The 19,414-nt window shown below is 39.8% G+C and overlaps 4 protein-coding genes across 7 annotated transcripts; 1 reads left to right on the forward strand and 3 right to left on the reverse strand.

Moving 5' to 3' along the window:
• Positions 1 to 1,850: 1,850 nt before the first annotated feature.
• On the reverse strand, positions 1,851 to 6,919 carry LOC106715706 (zwei Ig domain protein zig-8). 3 transcript variants are annotated; one of them, XM_045681545.1, is made up of 7 exons: positions 6,517 to 6,919; positions 5,030 to 5,351; positions 3,672 to 3,749; positions 3,363 to 3,446; positions 3,015 to 3,152; positions 2,288 to 2,501; positions 1,851 to 2,175 (listed from the first exon to the last, which is right to left on the reverse strand). In XM_045681545.1, exons 2-7 carry the CDS (start codon positions 5,324 to 5,326, stop codon positions 2,051 to 2,053), a joined length of 936 nt encoding a protein of 311 aa, XP_045537501.1. In that variant the 5' UTR covers positions 5,327 to 5,351; positions 6,517 to 6,919; the 3' UTR covers positions 1,851 to 2,050. The 3 variants fall into 3 exon arrangements, with proteins under 3 accessions (XP_045537501.1, XP_045537503.1, XP_045537502.1); XM_045681547.1 differs by lacking the exon at positions 3,672 to 3,749; XM_045681546.1 differs by lacking the exon at positions 6,517 to 6,919 and having other exon boundaries at positions 5,030 to 5,469.
• Positions 6,920 to 8,868: 1,949 nt separating this feature from the next.
• Positions 8,869 to 10,321, reverse strand: LOC106715805. The gene is made up of 2 exons (XM_014509161.2): positions 9,809 to 10,321; positions 8,869 to 9,121 (listed from the first exon to the last, which is right to left on the reverse strand). The coding sequence occupies exons 1-2, from the start codon at positions 10,076 to 10,078 to the stop codon at positions 8,888 to 8,890; spliced, it is 504 nt and encodes a 167-aa protein (XP_014364647.2). The 5' UTR covers positions 10,079 to 10,321; the 3' UTR covers positions 8,869 to 8,887.
• A 755-nt stretch (positions 10,322 to 11,076) lies between these two features.
• On the forward strand, positions 11,077 to 12,817 carry LOC106715778 (uroporphyrinogen-III synthase). Of its 2 annotated transcripts, none has more exons than XM_014509131.2 (2): positions 11,077 to 11,140; positions 11,354 to 12,817. In XM_014509131.2, the coding sequence occupies exon 2, from the start codon at positions 11,430 to 11,432 to the stop codon at positions 12,168 to 12,170; it is 741 nt and encodes a 246-aa protein (XP_014364617.2). In that variant the 5' UTR covers positions 11,077 to 11,140; positions 11,354 to 11,429; the 3' UTR covers positions 12,171 to 12,817. The 2 variants fall into 2 exon arrangements, with proteins under 2 accessions (XP_014364617.2, XP_014364615.2); XM_014509129.2 differs by having other exon boundaries at positions 11,112 to 11,243.
• A 3,507-nt stretch (positions 12,818 to 16,324) lies between these two features.
• On the reverse strand, positions 16,325 to 19,386 carry LOC106715707. The gene is made up of 4 exons (XM_045681607.1): positions 18,542 to 19,386; positions 17,743 to 17,931; positions 17,040 to 17,165; positions 16,325 to 16,540 (listed from the first exon to the last, which is right to left on the reverse strand). Exons 1-4 carry the CDS (start codon positions 18,857 to 18,859, stop codon positions 16,325 to 16,327), a joined length of 849 nt encoding a protein of 282 aa, XP_045537563.1. The 5' UTR covers positions 18,860 to 19,386.
• Positions 19,387 to 19,414: the final 28 nt, after the last annotated feature.

Raw genomic sequence — 19,414 nt, forward strand, 5'->3', positions numbered from 1 at the left:
TTCATTTTTTGAAAAGTATCCTTGTCTTCTTTTGTTTTTAATTCTTCTATTTTTGTTTCTTTTTTATTTCTCTGAATAATATTCAAATTCTCATCATGGCTCAGTTTGAATTTTTTAATTATATCCAGTCCAATTAAAAAATCATATTTAAATTCTTCTCCATCAATTATGTATACATCAGCTTTTTCTTCAATATCAAATATTTTTATTTTAATAGTTGTCAAACCAATTGTCTTTTTCACACCATTAATTGTAATTAAATTATCACACTTTGATTTAGTGTCTGTTTCTCCTTTTAGCCTAATTAATTTGGAATTAATTACAGAAACATTTGAGCCGGAATCATATATCCCATATATTTCTATTTCTGAATTTAGTAATAGTTTGACTTTAATTAATGGTGTTATTATTCGTTTTTTTGATACTCATTGTTTAATTCTATATCAATCACTGAATTGTTTACAGTTTTATTAGAGTTTCTATTATGATCATTTATTTTAGTTTGCCGGAACCAACACTTTTCTTCAGGATGAAACCGAACACCTTTATTCAAGTTTTCACAAATTTTACACGGTTTTATTTTATCCATTTTCCCTTTGTATTGATTTGTATATATTTTATTTTTGCTGAAATCCTTTTTATTAGTCACATACTCATGTTTGCTAATTTCATTGTAAAGGCTTGCCGTTGATTTTGCAGTTTCTTTATCAATTTTATCTATTATATGATCTGGTAATCCCATGACTATTAGATTTATCATAGTTTGGGTGTCAATTTGTTTGTTGACATCCAACAGCAGTTTTTCTTTTTTTATGGCATATTCCAGTAAAGATCCAGCTTGATATTTAAATGTAAATGCATATTTAATCTGAGACCAGCCTTTATTTCCAAATGTTTCACAAAAATTATCCCTCCATACTTTCCATTGCGAGTTAACTGTCAATTTTATTAACATACTGCTGTACCAATCTAAACAATGTTTTTCCAAGAGATGTTTTAAAGTTTCAATTTTCTCCTCACTTTGAATAATTTCAAATCTTTCACATTCACTCTCAAATTCATTGATCCATTGTTCAGCATTCAATGTTTTGTTTGAATATCTTTCCATCAAAAATCTCTCAGCAGCTTTTCCCAGATTTTTCTTTTCTGATAAATAACTACTAGTATTATCTGGTGACGGATTTGACTTTACAGTAATCTCTTCTAAATATTGGTCACCAAACTGTACATTTTCACCGGCATCTAAGTATATTTTCCTGAAATTTGTATCTAAAGGGATCCACACTGATCGTGTTTGGTGCCTTTTTTTTAATGAATTCTTTATTTTGTTATAAACTTCAGAGGAAAGTATGGCAGTGTGTTTACTTACGGCCTTAAGGTCATCTGGAACTTCATAAGTACGTCCATCCGGTGTTTCAATTGAGGTTATACATAACATGTTTGTTTTCACGTCGGATGACGCCAACACTTCAAATTTGAATCTTAGTTTTTCCATGTTCCAAAAATTTTACTAGAATTGTCGTTTTATAAGACGATTTTATTGTAATTCGGAATTAAAGCACAATTGTGTTGCTAAAAAGTGAAGAAACGACAATTAAAGTTAATTCCGCTTACTTTTCTTAACCTTCTTTTTAAAGTTTTAACTATTTTACATTAAAATTCTCTTAACTGTCAACGTCAAAAATGATGCCAGATAATAAAATGAAGAAAAGTAAGCGAGATACAATTTCTTTACAGAAAAAATAAATGTAATTAATAAATTAATATTTTTCTTAAAGAAATACAATTTCTTTACATATATATATATATCTTGGAGTTAAGTTTGACAACTGATTGACCAGTGGTTTATCGATTTAGTTCTTAATATCCGGTCTATTAATAAATTATGTATGTAAATGTGAATGTCTTGTCTTACATCACAGTTAGTTTTAATATGTGACATTTTATACATTTTCTATATGTACGAAAAATCTCGAACATGCTAGAGCGCCTATTGCATTTTCATGCTTGCAACGAGCGAGGTGGTGTCGTGCAACACCTGAGCGCCTCGCTACGTTCGCTTCAGCGCTCCCGTCGACTGTACAGCGCTGGCCAGCAGGGCATACAGCAGGACAGAAACGCGAGGGCCTTGCGCGACGGCTACGTTGCGGCTTAACGTCGCCGCCATCTTGTCACCTAAAACGTATTTATTATAACATGTTAACTGTGCTCTGATCCCCTATTGTGATCATTGCATAAGTACTAATAAAAGGTATATTGGTGGTAGTGCCGCGAGACGGAAACATACTGCCTTCGGAGACGTAGACGTAGATGTGGGCGGGGTCGGCGCCGGGCGCGCGGCAGGAGTAGTTCCCGGCGTGCGAGGGGCGCGCGGCGTGCACTCGCAGCGCCGACTGTGTGCGGGCGCCCGGAGCCGTACTCACGGTCACGCCTTGCGCCTCATCGTAGTTGATCATACGCGCGTTGTGATACCAGAACACGTACTGCGGCGGCGCCGGACTCTGCAATATTTAGTCACACCTTGACATTGCGACCATCCGAAGTAAGATTAGGAATATATTGGAAAAAAAAAATATGTTCTTTAGTACATATTGAAATATTATTAACTAGCGACCGCCCCGGCTTCGCCCGGGTGGCAAAGGATATACATCTGATCTGTCATATCAATAGTACTCTAGTAAAGGGTGTCTCGTCCCTTCCCGTAAAAGTTTTACGGGACGGGACGGGTCGGGACGGTAAAACCCTTGTAAACACGAAGGCATCCGGTTCGTGAGCTGGTTTTTCGGTTACGCTTATTGTTTGTGTTCGCTACATGTTCTAAACTAAACGTCAGATTTTTTTTTATCTTAAGGTGGCAAACGACCTAACGGCCATTAAATGCGTATAATAGCGAAGCGACCGCTGCCCATAGACATCCGCAATTGCAGATGGCTTTAATCGACAGAGGAGGAGACGCACAAAAAGAGGATATATCCCCTTCCTATGCGCTTAAAAAGTGTCCCACGTATACTTACGTTTTCAATTATGCAGACGAGGTTGATGGCGGAGCCGGCGTCCACGTGATACTCTTCAGCGCCCAGGATGAATGCCTCGGGCACGAGCACGCGCAGCTCCACCCGCCGCGACAGCGTGCCTCCGCCGCCGCTCGCCACCTTCTCGACACAGACTCCAACTTAACTACTAACTAAATGAGATTGACATAACAATAACATCGCATCAAAGCTTTTGAAACGGAAGCACAGTACGCGCGCGGCGGCAGCATACCTGGCGCCGCGATCACTCTTAGCTGTACACATTCAAATTAAACAAGTAAAACTTTTTTTTTCTGTACATATTTATTTATATTACTTGTTGCTTGCTACCTGACATTCGTAAGTCCCGTTGTCGCGTTTCTGAACGTATTTGATTTGCAAAATCCAATCGTCGGACCCCTCACCGTGCAGCACCTGCGACAATACATTACATTGGTACTAATAACTTACACATATAGTTCCCGACTTAATACAAACACACGCTCAAATTCAGTTGTCATTTGCCTGCCGTGCTATATAATAATAACTACGCACTCGCGCAGGACAACTCTCTTGGTGTAGCAAAATGACATACCTTCATTAATTACGTTATTTATGCTTTTATGTAGTTTTATAATAGCGATGTCAGAATTAGCGGACCTGGAAGCGCTCGTCATTGGTGTAGAGGAGTAGGCCGGAGCTGAGGATGTGCCAGTCGCGACGCCGCATCCACGACACCTGTGCCCGGCGTCGCGCGCCCGCATTCCAACAAACGACAAAATCTCAACAAACATCTTTTACACGCCATCACATCTACGCAAAGGTGGGCATTAACTCGTTAATCGTTAATTAACGAAGTTAACATTTTGCTTAACGGATTAACTTTTAAGTTAACTTCAAAAAGTGTTTACGCTTTACTAACTTCCGTTAATTTAGTCCGTTAATCGTTACATTAGAAACGCCACGCTCGTAAATTCAGTTATGCGGCTGTCAGCGAGTTGGATGGTGAACGAACGAGTTGATAATATATGTGAAGTTCGCGAGCAAGTGTGATGCATCAGAGCGTCTGAAAAAGACGTGAACAACAGGAAAAAATTAAAAGAAGGTTCGAAAACACTACTGAATTCATACTTTTACACTTTGCCTAATACTTATTTTATTATTATTTATTTTTTTTACAATACAATGATAACCTAAAATAGAACTATGTCCCACAAAATTATAAAAAAAAATTAATTTAAATTTATATTGATATAAAATAAAATTAGATAAGTATGATAATTAAAATTAAAATAAATTTAATTTAAATTTAAATTAATATAAAATAAAATTAGATAAGTATGATAATTAAAATTAAAATAAATTTAAAGAAAGTATAATGAAATCAGTAATGAGAAAAGAAGTTATGGCAATGAATGTAATAAATATTTTTGATGGAGATTGCAATCAAAATAATCAAGTGTGAAAAGATCGAATTAATGTGTTAGGGAATGTATAGTGAAATTAATAAATGTGAAATTGTAAATTCAATTTACAGAAGTGTGTGCAATTCATGCATATTATCAAAAGTCATCAAATGATATTCTTTCCACTTGTTTTACTTATTTCTCTCGACCTCAAAAGCAGTATAATTTTGGTATGGTTAACTTTTAACGATTAACTTAAACTTCGACGTTCTTACGTTGGAGGAAAACATCGTGATGCAACCTGCACATATCTGAGAAGAAATTCAATGATATGTGTGAAGTCAACCAACCCGCACTGGGCCGGCGTGATTGACTATGGCCTAGTCACCCCTAAATTGGGGTAGGCTCCGAGCTCCTCGGTGGGGACGTATAGTGAGCGTTAACACAGTAAGAGTTTTAATATATTTTCCATCTACTGACAGACGAAATCAAAATTCAACTAAGAAAATGTTGCCTCTTAAGGGCCTCGCGGTAGATAACTTGGCCACTTCAAATTTAGCTCCTGCTCCGCCACTTATCTCTCTTAAAATGACTTTGTAAAAGGGGACGCACGCCGCGTTCGCCGAGGTTCCGCACGGGGCAGTGCAGGAAGGCAACGCCGCCGACCGGTGCGAGCACCTCCTCCCGCGTGGTGTTGATGGAAGGCTCGCGACGTAGCGCAGCCAGAGAAGCCTGCCATAGTTCGCGCCACGCCGGTACGTCTGCTGCCGCCAGCTCGGCGGCGTCCAGCTCGGCATCGTCTACCTCGGCGGCGCCGTCGCCCCCAAGGCCGGCTCCATGCCCGGGCTCACCGACGGCTAAAAGCGCCGCGAGCGCAGCCATCAGTGCCGCAGCCCGCGCGCCGCACATCTTCGTCTACCGTCGAATGCGCTCCCTGCATTTTTATCACCAGTTTTCAAATGTTGCTTAATTTTGGAAATAATCTTAAAATGCCTATACCAAGGTTACCGCCTCGGCCGATAACGAATCCATTGCTGCGAAGATAAATAATCTCAACGATCGTATTCGAGACCGAAACACAGATACTGGTTTGATTTTGACACTTGATTTTTAATACAAGCTCATAATTGTTCGTTGTGCGCCTACGATCCGTCACAGTGATACCTGTCCATAAAGTACGACATTATCTTCATACAAAATTAATTCGATGCTTAACAAACTGGAGTTGTCAAAGTAACTTAAAACGGACAAGGCATACTGACTAATTCTCTCTCTATTATTAGTTCACCTCCTGTCCTCACCACCGCTATAGGTGGGCCAATTTAATAGGCCACATTTGAAACCTTCTTTATCAGCAATTTTAGCTTCATAGTGAGGTGAGCTGCTTCAAAACATCGATTAAAGTGAATTCAAATATTTGTGAATCGAATTCATTTGTTATGAAATATCCAAATTTTTCGTTAGATTTTTGTAACATCTTAACTCTTTAAAAAAGAAAAAGAGTTTGCTAACGCAACTTTGTAGTGGTGTTCGATTGACAAGATTACAATATGTTAACGACATTTGAAAAAAGGTAAGCAATTGTGTAGTTGTGCCTAAAATATATATTATGCCCGCTGTTACAAGGTTACGTTGTTGTATTTTCATGAAGTGTTAAATGTGATCTATTAAAATGGTCCACCTATAACAACATCTATTCCCACTGAAATATACCCATAGAGGTTATAGAAAATTTACATTCTGTATAATGTCAATGACATTGATGTCATCTGTACTATCACAAATAAGTGTTGTTATTTTTTAATCGAAAAATCTATTAAACAGACAAACGAGCTGTATGAATTAAAAAATAAATATTTAGTAGCCTATGTGTTCTTAAAGACATCAACATCCGTTAAGCCGTTATGCAGATACCCTCTATAACAAACATCAATCCATCTATCCATCCATACATTAAAACATTCGCACTCATAATATTAGTAAGATAAAATAAAAGTAATTCTAAAGTTAGTGGGATAACTCACGGCACTGCGTGTATATGGACTTAATCTTCATTAAAAGAACAAGTATAGGTTCAGAAATATGTCTAACATATTTACATCAGCAAGGTGTAGCTGACGACTCCATATGACTTGTGACGGTCGATGACGACGATACTGACGAGACCGACGGCGCCGACGGCGTCATAGCACAGCACGTGCACTCACATGGCAACAAACGAACCACAAACCGCTATTAGAAGTCAATCAGACCACCCATTCAACCAGATACTACACAAAACGAGCACAACGCCGGCTGCTGACTGCCAGACGGTGCCGCGCAGTGCCGCCGAGCATGCGCGGTAGCACGGGCTGCGAGGCTACGGGGCAGCGCGCGCCGCCGCCGCCGCGTCCTCGCCTTCCCTTTGCTCTTTATGGCGGCTCAAACATAATATCGACCTCTGAATGACTATTAATTAACGGTAAAGGGACCTTGCCTATCGCAAATTCATTTCAATCTAAGTACAGACATAATGTGGTATTCCAGACAGATTTTGATAAAACTTTTGTACGATGTTCCAAGTTTTTTGACTGGAATAAAAAAATGAATAAAACAAAAAATGAATAAATCTTTATTAATGATACGGATATCCATATCAATGAATTAAATAACATTATTTGATATGATTTTGATTAATAAAACATTTGAGGTTCTTTCAACTTTGGTAATGAAAGGCGTGCCGCGTGCCGCGTGCCGCGTGCCGTGCCGTGCTGTGCCGTGCCGTGCTGTGCTGTGCTGCTCAGCTAGAGAATCTTAATCAACCTGTCATTGTCATTCGTTGTTGCGGTGAAGGAAAACACTGTAATGCGGTTGTTTCCCGTTGGGCTTTTGGACTCAAGCTGCTCAATGGAATAAAAATCCGATTGGGCTGATTGATCGGCAGGCCCATCGGCCCAACGGGAAACACTCCGAGATGCAATATGCACATAAGAGGAGATTTTTAAAGAATTGTCTGAAGACAATCAACCCACACTAGACCAGTGTGGTTAACTATAGCTTATTCAACCTAACTCAGCGTAGGGTCGGACCGCTCGGCGTTAACGAGTATAAGCTGACAACAAACTCTCTGTGGTGTCAAACTCAGTCGTGCAAGATGAAACATCTTTATGAGACTGGCTGGAGGAGGAGGAGGAGGAGGCGCAGGAGGCGCGGACGGAAAGACGGCGCGAGGCGAACGCGAGTAATACGTCGCCTCCTAGATACCGATCTCATTGTTCCGATTCAGATGTGAATGCCTCCGCGTCTCTTTGTCAAAGACGGGATGAAACAAAAACCCTTTGTGCATTTCAAACAAAAATTATAATTGGAATTGTTCTTTCTTAGATTTTCTTGTGTCGCATCGACCTTGATTTTAAGTTTGACAACATATTCTCGGAATTATTTTTAATTTCGTTTCTCTCAAACACATCTGAATACTCAGACTGACGGCGCCTCGTTTGCCGAATATTCCTGGAACACCAACCTCGATTATTTCATTATTTTCGCTATAAACTTTACCGACCATTGGCTTTTATATTTATCAAATTTTGTGTGTGCGCCTTTCGGTCTGGTTACAATGGGGCTAGCAAGCTACTGCACGTGTCCCGCGCACCCACGTCCACAGCGGCACGAGGCCCTGAGTGGTGGCCGGCCACGCCTGGTGCAAAAAATTGGAGGCCACTCTGCGCCGGCGCAGTACTATGTGCCAAAACGATGCGCGAGCGCAATCTAAATGCCACGAAATAAAACCAAAATAGCGATGTTTCTGCTAATCAATGTTAAAAGCATGCAATTAGTTAAAAGATAGCAGATGCGTTGCCTACCTTCAATGGACAGCTGTGAAGATGTAAAGAACGAGAATCTGTCCTTTCCTCTAACATCAAATCTTTTGGTATATTTTCTATAACTATAAAAAAAGTCAGATGGGATTCTGTGTGGCCATGGTATTTCATTCAAACCGGACCATACGTGCTGTATCTAATTACTGATTCGGGCTAAAACAACATTAAAGTAACTGTCTCCTTCAAGGAAGAACTGCCAGAGGCACTCCTAGTCACCTTCCCTTTTCTAGTCTTTTCTAAGAAAGAACGAATAATAGTTGAAATGAATTTGGTGTAAGAGAGGAGGAATAGGAAAAAGAAAATTCCTTCTTGCGGTTTAGCTCTGATTGAAGACATGCAACTTTTTATCACTTATGTAACTTAATTGAAAAGTATTAATGAACTGCGATGCGACTAATAGACAACAATATGTTTCAATACAAATGTGACTGAAGTGGATTCTGACATTCAATAAGAAAGTCACGTTAAACAGCTGAATTTTGATTTAAAAACTAGTTCATAAAATAAGTATAATGTACAATAATAACATATATTAAGTATAAATTTGAAAAACGAAAACATGAAAAAGAAGAAAAGTAATAAAAATTGGTGAGTGGTATCTATGAGAGAGTCAGAGCTCAGAATTTTTTACGAAAGGAATAAAATCTTCGAGTATTTTGTCGCCAAAGCGGCAGGAGGGCGGGCCCTTGTGCGGCGCCAGACGGTGCTTGCGCAGCACCAGAAACAACAGCAGACTGTACTCGGCGGTGGCGCTGCGAACTGTCTGCATCATTGTCTCCAGCTGCTCTTGGCGCGCGTCCCAGCTGCAGATGTTCTCTATGCATTCTTGCAGGTACTTGTTCAACTGAAATTATGATCAACATATCTGAGGTATTGCCTTTACTGTGAAATGCTTCGGCTTCGGTTTCGCTCAGTCGCATACGGACCGCTTCAAGTTTTTTTGTAACGAACGCATCGACCGGTCAGTTTTTGCCGTTTACCATACACGGACCGCAATTTGCACTCACCGCTAAATACAGCCGGACGACTGCTGTCCGTAACTGCTGGGGAAGCAATCGGTACCGTCCGCGTATGGTAGCCCTTCTTATAATACAGTCGACAAATAAGTTAACGCACAAAGTAAAGGTGTCTTACTAAATTCACCTTGCCTCATTAGATCTAGTATAAAATATAGAACGTAAGAGCGACTCCCACAATCTCTCTTTTTAAAATTTCGAGAATCAGAATACTATTGATCGTTGAAATGCTGAGCATAGAATGAATTATAGTTGTATGAACACACAGTGTCATTAAATGATTATTATATGTATTTACGCACGCTTATGCTCTTAGGACTTTGTGGCGGCGCGACACAAGCAGCCCATCAGCCCAGGGAGCAGAATAATAGCAAGTAAAGCTATATGTTCGTCGTAATCCTACGAACGAACGCACAGCGTCTGGTTTGAGTAGTCGGGGTGCAGGCGATTCTGCTATATTGCTGCCACTTATGCCATACACTATTGCATACTTTAAAATCTGAATAACAAAATACCTTGAGGACGCGTCTTTCTAGCAATTTCCTTTGTATCCAATCACAAATAAAAATTGCGAACACCAACAGGACAAATGTAATAGCAACAATTATATCGAATTTCGGGTAGTCATCTAAATGAGCCCATGATACTGAATATGCGGAGGGCGGTGCCGGTGCAGGTTCAGGAAGTCCTGATTGTAGATCGGGTATGTAGTATTGGACAGGGACGAGCAATAACGCCACCAAAACCGTCGCTGCCACACCATTAGTGTATCCACTTATCGGCATTAATGGCCACTACCACTACCACCCACAACCGTTACACTTGGTTCACTGTTTCATCAGTTTTAATTTCAAGAGCATCGTATGTTTATGACAGATTATGAAAATGTCGTTATTACTTGAAATTAAAGCCGAGAATAACGTTGGAAAAATATTTTTCCAAATTCGTTCGAGTTTTTAAAAACTGTTGTCAAATAAAATTGACGTAAAGTTTCTATTTCTTGTGATCTTTCCCAATCAATTTTTAATTGACTATAATAATCACTATGTCTGATTTTATACACCTAAAAAGCAGTTCAGTTGTTTATCCGAAACAGCTCAAATTAATATATATTTTAGAGACTGACGAAGTTATCTGACCCAGTAGACATAAGTGAAACCAAAGAGTACAATAAAATATATACAGAAACTAAAAATTAAAAATGAAACTATATTATGATGGCTCACTAGCGATCCACCTGTCAATGTGAAAAAAGTGTCACAAGTTCCTTGTCTTACTGTATAGACCGACAAAGTTATCTGACCCGGTCGGCATAAATCAAGTTACGATAGCTCAATTGTGCCCCCCTGGCAATGCCAAAAAAGTGTCACAAGATTCTTATCGTAATGTAGCTTGTAATAATATATTTTTAGGTCATTTTCTAAGGCTAAGTATGTTTTAAGTATGTTGTCACAGTACTAATCGCGATAGAAACGGCTCTCTTACCGGCTCTGATATAGACCGACAAGAATGATCCGGTGAGCATCAGCCAAATTGAATTATGAAAGCTCCTTGCCAGTCCAAAAATTGTCATAAGATCCTTTCCGTACTGTAGATGTTAAAGCTGATTTACACATGTCTAATGTAATGACACTTTTTTCACATTAACAGGAGGGCGCTAGTGAGCCATCATGATTTTGTTTGTCTTATACCCACCGGGTCAAATATCCTTGTCGATCTCTACTTCATACACATCACATAGAATATCCAAACTCGGAAACTTTCTATAAACTGTCAAATCTGTCAAAGTTAGGGTTCGATTCGATTACCATTCGTCAAACTTCATACAAGAACTTCGTACCATCAAAGTATGTAAAATATATCGAAAAGTTATCATGTAAAGCTTAGATAGCAACGTTTAAGTAAATTCAAATTTTATAAACACAAATAATTTCATTACCAAAGCATTAGGTAAGCAGTGTAGGATTTAGAATTTAATAAAACTTCGTCATATTTTTTCTCCTTATAATTTCATTACCTCTAGTTCGCCTTGTACCTCTTACGGCTTCCTGTTCTTTCAGGGTCGATGTTGTTATGACGCAGTAAATGACGTTGCAATAACTTTGCTCCTTTTGTGTCCAGTACAAAGTTGTTGCCATGAAGAAAGTATTGTTATTTAAGAGCGCTTCGGAGGACTACGTAAAGGCTTTCTCAGAACATAACTATCAGACCGTATTCATTGAACCTCTCCAGTTTGTATACGTGAACTTGCAAGAGCTAAGTGAGAAACTGCAAAGCCTCTACTACCAGGGCCTCATATTGACCAGCCCCAGAGCCATTGAATCGGTTTCCAAGTGCTGGGCTCCTTCTAAATTCGTGACATGGAACACGAAACGCATTTACACAGTTGGTGAATCAAGTGCACGCAAAGTTAAACTCCTGCTAGGTCTAGAAGCATTGGGAACAAGAACAGGAAATGCAGAAAACTTGGCCAAACTAATTTTGCAGGAGAATTCAAGCCCATCCAACTTCCTCTTTCCTTGTGGAAATTTAAGTTCAGAACTATTACCTAGTAAGTTACACTCGGGAGGGATCACACTTGATTCTCTAACTGTTTATGAGACCAAGGAAAATGAAAACTTGAGATCAGATCTGATGAGAGTGAACGAGGATGCGGAGGTGTGCTGTATGGTTTTCTTCAGTCCCTCAGGTTGTGAATATGTGCAGAGACAGCTGCAGACTTTCAGCAACAAGCTGGCACACCTGCCACATTTTGCCATTGGCAACTCAACTGCACACAAGATTGAGAATCTCGGTTTAGAAATAGCTGGCGTGGCGGCAAAGCCCAAAGCAGAAAATGTTTTAGAATCAGTGGAACATTACTTCAGAACTTTATAAAATAATGTGTAACATATTGCGGTGTAGGAATTAATTGTAAATAAACTTATTATTTGGAAATGTTAGTTATAACTGAGGGGCATTTGTGAACAAGTTATTTGTATATGAATAAATTTTTATTGTGATATGTATTTGTGGGATTGTAGGGCAAATGTTGTTATTGTTCTGGCTGCAGTGATGATAGGCGACAGCCAAGCGTGGCCTCACATCAGTGCCGGCTGCTCTGCCGTCTCATGTGGTTCCACTCTATCGTATCCATCAGTCATTAAAAGAGACCATTAAAAATTACAGAACAAAAATCATTGCACATGTGCATATTTTTGCAAATAAATTGACCTTTGTATGATTTCAAACAACCAAAATGTCCACACTGTATTTACAACACATGATGCAATGCAAGAAAAAATTGTAATAAAAAATGTATGTAGTTTTTATGTACGTGTCAATCACAAATAACTTTTTTTATGAATTTAATTTTGTATCATCTCATAAAACTAACTTGCTTTTCTGAATAAACAAAAACATGCTTGTATTCATAATATAGTGAACATAGATTTGGTACACAAAAGTGTGATGTGTTGGCCTCCAGAGACCTTTTGTGTTGAATTTCTCCAGTATCATTTACTACATAGCAATATTTACATAAAAACTTGAATGGAAACTTTTACATATTTATTTCTTAGTTCATGGTAAAGTTTTATCATATTATAATTACTCATGACATTATTTTAACTTATAATTTCATACAAAATATTACAATATTAAGTTTAAAAAAAATCTTTTGTTTTATGTTTTTCAGATTATTATATTAAAAAAATAACAATATTTAACATTTTAACAAATGTTTGTTTATTTTACTTTAAATTATTATACACTAAGTTTTCCTGAATTTCGGGAAAAAAATCCTCATGTCAAAAAAAATTATTAGATTTGTTAGTGTACTTTTCGCCCGACAGGGGCGCTGCACAAATTTTATTACTTTGTTGACGTTAATGTACGAAAGGGCCTAAAAACTTAAGCTTAGCAAGCTGGGTATCACGCTCGTGACCCAGTGGAGTCGGCAGAGACCACGGACCTCCATTTGACTCACCTTTCAGCGAAAAATTTAATCAATGACGTTAGAAAAACGCATGTCACAAATATTGGTGCTAGATCCAATGGTCTTACGATTTATCGTCAATCTTGTATGAAACTCCATCTAGAGATATCTCTGGTTGTTATTAAGTAAGACCACAGGTGGGCACAGTTAATCGAAAAGTTAACTTCGTTAATCGTTAATTAAAAAATTAACTTCGTTAATCGTCAAAGCGTTAAATTCTCGAAAATTTAACGCAAGTTAAAGTTAATCGTTAACAGTTAACCATACCAAAATTATACATACTAATTTCACACTTATGTGGCGAAACTTGTTTAAAATAGTAATTTGACTATACATTTATAGAATGTACACATTAGTATTAGAGACAAATATGAATGCATTATAGTATATTTCATTACGAGTGCGGAAAGCCTGACGGCTGGAACAAGTTGTAATGACAGTTTCGCACGTGTACTAAACAACTATTTTTGATACAGTTGCGAAAAAATTAAGCAATTTAATAGAATAATAAAAACACAATAAACTCAACTAACTAAAATGTTTGGAAAATGGCGCCAACCGTAAAGAATACAAACAGAGATTTTTTTTGTTTTCTTCACCCATTCTGGGTAGGCAAAGGGAATTATGCCCAAACAACCAACCAAGTCTTCAGTATATTATTTTTATTGATATGAAATGAAAATGAAATTTAATGAGATGAAATAAAATGAAAACTAACCTAATTCATTGAATCAAATCATTAAATCTGATATTGTAACAAATTAGAACTTTTTTTTTAGAAATATTTGCATGAATCATATAAACTTCAACGATTTTTTTTTTGTAAAAACTTCGTGGTTGGTTATTCTTTTTAACAGACATTATTTTGACAGTTGGGAAAGACAAGTTTAGAAAGCTAAAGAAAAAGCACGAGTAAAAAAGTGTTTCAATACAGTTGCTCAAAAAGTGGCGTATTGCAGGGACGAAGAGCGTTCGGAATGTGGGCTTACGGAATTACATACTCATGCTTTTATATACTTGTAATGAAATATACTACTTCGAACCTTCTTTTGATTTTGTCCTGTTGGTCACGTCTTTCCCGGACGCTCTGATGCATACACTTGCACGCGAACTTCACATATTACATCAATTATCAACTCGTTCGTTCACCATTCGAGTCGCCGACATTCGCCCAACATAGCTGAACTTACGAGCGTGGCGTGGCACGTAATTTAAACAAAATGACAGCACGTCTCGAAGTTTCTAATTTAACGATTAACGGACTTTTATTAACGGAAGTTAACAAAAGCGTTAACACTTTTTGAAGTTAACTTAAAAGTTAATCCGTTAAGCAAAATGTTAACTTCGTTAATTAACGATTAACGGATTAACGAGTTAATGCCCAGCTCTGAGTAAGACTATAATAAATACTGCTCATGGAAATATTACAAGTCAAAGAAATAAAACTTATGTAAATTATTAATTAAAATTTTATAATTAATACATTTTTAATGGCAGCTTTGAAATTAAATTTGTTATATAACAGTGATGGTCGAGTCGAAGTTCCTGCCGCCATCAGCTCCTCCTCGTGTCTTCTTCGATCACTTAAAATGAAGACTGAACAAAAACAACAATGGATTGTATAAAAACCATATATTATGTTTTATTGTTAAAATTTAAAAGTAAAAATGATTTGTTTTATAAGTTGTTACCGTACATTACAATCACCGGACTATGGGAAGGTGTCGCGACTCACGAGAGGTGAGAGGTGAGAGGTGACACACACAATGTGGTACAAGTAGCGGCAGGGTGTCAACAACACTCTGCAGTGATATGTACACATATGTAGCTATATGTTCAATGAAACGCGACTGCCTCAGTTCAGAAAGTACAAAATTACTTTCTATAACAATTCTAATTTGGTATATTTAAAGATTTTCTCTTACTTCTAGTAACATACTTTTATAAATTATTATATGATGCAAATAATCTCATTAAAAGCGTCAAAAATTACTTTAGATGCGCATACACTTATATATGAATGTAACGTCGGCTTGCGCTGCTCCGCCAACACTTACTGTACACAGACAGACAGACAGACAGACAGTAACACATACAATATATATATACTTTATCTACAACATTACATTGACGCAACATCCTGTGGGCGGTCTGCCTGCGTCTGTCAACTTCGCCGCCCATCTACTACGATACCGCGCTCAGATATATAAATAATTGCTTACAAATACTATAAGGACTAGAACAACTCAGACTTGTGTTAAATAATATAAGCGTGAATTACGAATTCGTGATATAAAATGGTAAAGATCGACAGTTTAACAAAAAATATTATAAAAGTGACAAATACAAAAACATTTAATATATTCGATAGCGGATATCCGCAGTTACATGAACACACCATTACTCCCGCCCACTCACATATGGATATTCAAAACATTGGTCATTTTGTGAAGGATGTGGCGGTGAGGTCAGCACATTGTACGCACCGTCCCGTCACATTCACAAAGCGAGTGGGAGCCGTTTGTACACATTTATAAATTCTATATTAATAATGAATGCATACAAATTAAACAAAAAATATAAAATTGTGCGTCGATAGGCAGCAGGAGATGGCGGATATCGCCGTGGCAGTGAACTCACACAATAAATCTCAATACAGTAATGCTTATACACTATACACACAAACATACCGCTCGGTGAGATCTCACACACCTCTGACCGTGCAAGAGGACAACGTGACAAAAAGTTTTCAATTCGGATTCCGTACTATATTACAAGTTTTTGTTGTACAAATATAGTTTTGAAAAAATTGGGTAAAATAACAAAAAACGTGTTCAATGTCACAGTTATATTCCCCGGAGCGGAGCGGGGAGACTGCGGGGCACAGATGCGGTCAAATAGTTGCAAACACGCAGCCGTTCCATAATATTGAATCGGCCGGATTCTGCTCTATCACTATTGGAAGAAATCGCACTGCATTCACTCGCGAGCGATACATTTGACGCACTTCAGCCATCTGTTGCGGCGAGCGTTGCGTCGTTTAGAACTCCGTGGGCTATAAGGCGTGGTCGCGCGACGTGGAGGGCTGCGGCTGCGGCTGCGGCTGCGGCACGGCGCGGTACGCGGCGCGCGGCGACGACCGCCCGCTGGACCGCCGCGAGCCCCCCGCGCCCGCCGCACCCACCGCGCCCACCACGCACCCGGCGCGCGCCCGCCGCACCGCGCGCACCGTCAGCGCCGCCGCCAGGCACGCGCCGCTCAGTCCTAGCCCCTGCGGTTACATCACACTGCATTATGTTGCATGTATACAGATTGTCAGAATAGAATTATAAATAAATACTCTTTGTACATAATATGAGATACAACAAACAATACATAATCATAAAAACTAGATAATCAATTAACAATAAATTTCATAAATACCAGATTTACTAAAAGGAGCATTAAATTTATTTTTTATATATCATAAGCTGGCAAACGAGCACGCGGCCACTTGAATATGCCCAAGAGCGAAGCGACCGCTGCATATTGCATATGCGTTGCCTACCTTTAATCGACAGCGGAGGGGACGCACAGAATAAGGATATATCCCCTTCCTATGCGTCCTCTCCACCATCACATTCACTTCCCCTTCCCATTCCTTTCTTATGAGAAAAGGATGAGAAGGGAAGAGAACTAAAATTAGTCAAGCCTGGATGAGCAAGAGTCCAAGGGAGAGCAATATTGTTTCTGTTTTAGAGGTAGTGTTAGTGTAGTGTAGGTATAGATACCGCGGCGGCGAGCAGCAGACGCGCGAGGTGGGGCGCGGGCCGGTAGGCGGGCTGCAGGGCGGCGTGCAGTGTGGCCGCGCCGCCGCCCGCCAGCGTCAGCGCCGACCACGCGCCTGCGCATCCGCCCTGCGATACACCCGCACCTTAGTCTGGCTCTTACATACATACACGACACACATTATGTGCCGTCACCTCAGCCCACGTGGTGCCCGCCAAGGGGAAGCGTTCTGCGCTCCTTTTCTAACAAGGATGAGAAGAGCAAGTCTATTTGAACGGGAAGTGGAAGTTGCTTCTAACTGTTATAAACTGTCATTCGCAATTTCGTATATATTTTTTTGTATGAGATGGCGAACGAACCAGCGGCCGACTGAATTCGCTTAAATAATGCAGTGACTGCTACCCATAGACATCCGTAATTGCAGATGCGTTGCCTATCTTTAACCAACAGAACTTCTCCTCCCATGCCGAATCCACTTCCCCTCCTTTCTTTATGAAAAAAAAAACGCTTATCTTCTGTGTAGTTGTAGCAATATAACCTATGTCTTTAATGTTTTTGACACTTTTTGAGTAAAGGAAAATGATATTCTACTATACCAAACTTTTATTAATTGGATCTTTAGCTTGAATCTAAAAAATATGTATTTTTCCATACAAAATTTCGTACCCTACTTTTGCTTATGGTTATGTGGGAGACAAGGCATACCAGTTTGTTCCAGTCGAGTGGCAGCAGTTCGGTGAGGCGCGTGACATGCAGCAGCAGCAGCAGCGCATGCAGCATGAGCGAGGAGAGCGCGGCCAAGTGCAGCAGACGCACGCGACCGCCGCCAGGTAGCTGGCCCGCGCGCAGCCCCGCGCCCGCCCACACACAGCCGCATGCACTCGCGCAGCACGCCTGCACACCATACAGGTACACATTAGGAATTGAATGAGCTTGAATCTTTGATGTCAATGAATAAATGGACTCAGCTTACCATTTCATAAATTATGAAATCCTTTCAGAACAAGTTGCACTGCATTATATATGTTTGTGTTGTATGCTTTGCCGGTAACACAAACATGTTTTAATATTTACTACTTAGGAGATTAGTTTGACATGACAATTAAACTTCATTAATATGGGTGCCTTCCTTTGCATTAAACTGTTACAGCAGTGGGAGCAATTGGAGGTGTTTCTCATAAATATGAATCTTGATTATATTACATCAACTTACTAATTTAATTTGTATTGGTTTAGTTTGGTTGACAATGTTTTATGATATGCAATATGTAGATTGGCAGAACATGTTTATCACTTTGTGGATTTTATACATTAAATAGAAGTAAAGACATTTGGTTTTTCGGGATAAAAAACACTTTGCATGCCTCTGCAGTGTGACTCGGTGCAGAGCCAGGCGCCACGCTGCGAGGCTGTTTACATTTAGTTGTGGATGGAGATCCCAACTGCTTTTAATATACTTTGCTAATATGTCCAAATGTAGAGATTTTACGTGTTATTGGCTTACCACAACTAGCAGTGTGAAAGCACCCTGAACAGTCATCAAATGGCGCAAACGGCAGTAAACTGGCGCGAGCGGGCGCGGCGTCGGCGGGGGCGCGCGCGAGTAGTGTGCGTGTGAGTCCCACGAGCGCTCCGTCAGCTCCGTGCCCGCCGGAGAGCGCCCGCCCGCGCCGCACCCGCTGCCGGCGATCTCGAAGTCCTGCACCTCCTCGCCGCGGCAGCTCACGGGCTCCAGCTCGCGAATCTCTTCCAACAACAGCTCCACTTCGTCCGCCGAGTACAGCTCGCTCGACGACACGTAGCGCGCCGGCGCCGCTTGCATGTCACCCGCGCCCGACTCTACCGAGCGCCGCCACCGCGGTCCCTCCTGCGACACACGCACACAAACACCTTACACGCAGTCTCCGCGACCCGCAACACTTCACCGTAAACCGCACTACACATTCCTTTAACTCTGTCGACCGATGTCATTGATACTTCTTTCTTCCTTAGAAGGACGCATAATATGCGACAGGGGTACTTTGGGCATTAATAGTCGATACACAAAATTGTAAACAGACCTATCGGGCGACGACGCTCTATAAGAACGCCATCGCTATTCGCCATGTTTGTTTTCATATTTTTTCCCACAGATCTTAATCCTCCACAGGTACAGTCACCCTCACAGATAATAGTTCCACAGTTCCAAAAGAATCGTACGGAGTTGGAAAATATGTCTACTAACAATGTCATCTTGACAGCGTCATATTTTGACCTGTAAGGGAGCGGCAGCTATACGGTATTTAATAAAAGCCGTTTTTTTTGTGCCTATTTGATTTTGATATTTAGTAAACTGACCGATGAATCTAACTGGCTGATGAAATAAACGTGCGAGTAA

The sequence above is a fragment of the Papilio machaon genome, chromosome 16, assembly GCF_912999745.1.
Source record: "Papilio machaon chromosome 16, ilPapMach1.1, whole genome shotgun sequence".
NCBI lineage: Eukaryota > Metazoa > Arthropoda > Insecta > Lepidoptera > Papilionidae > Papilio > Papilio machaon.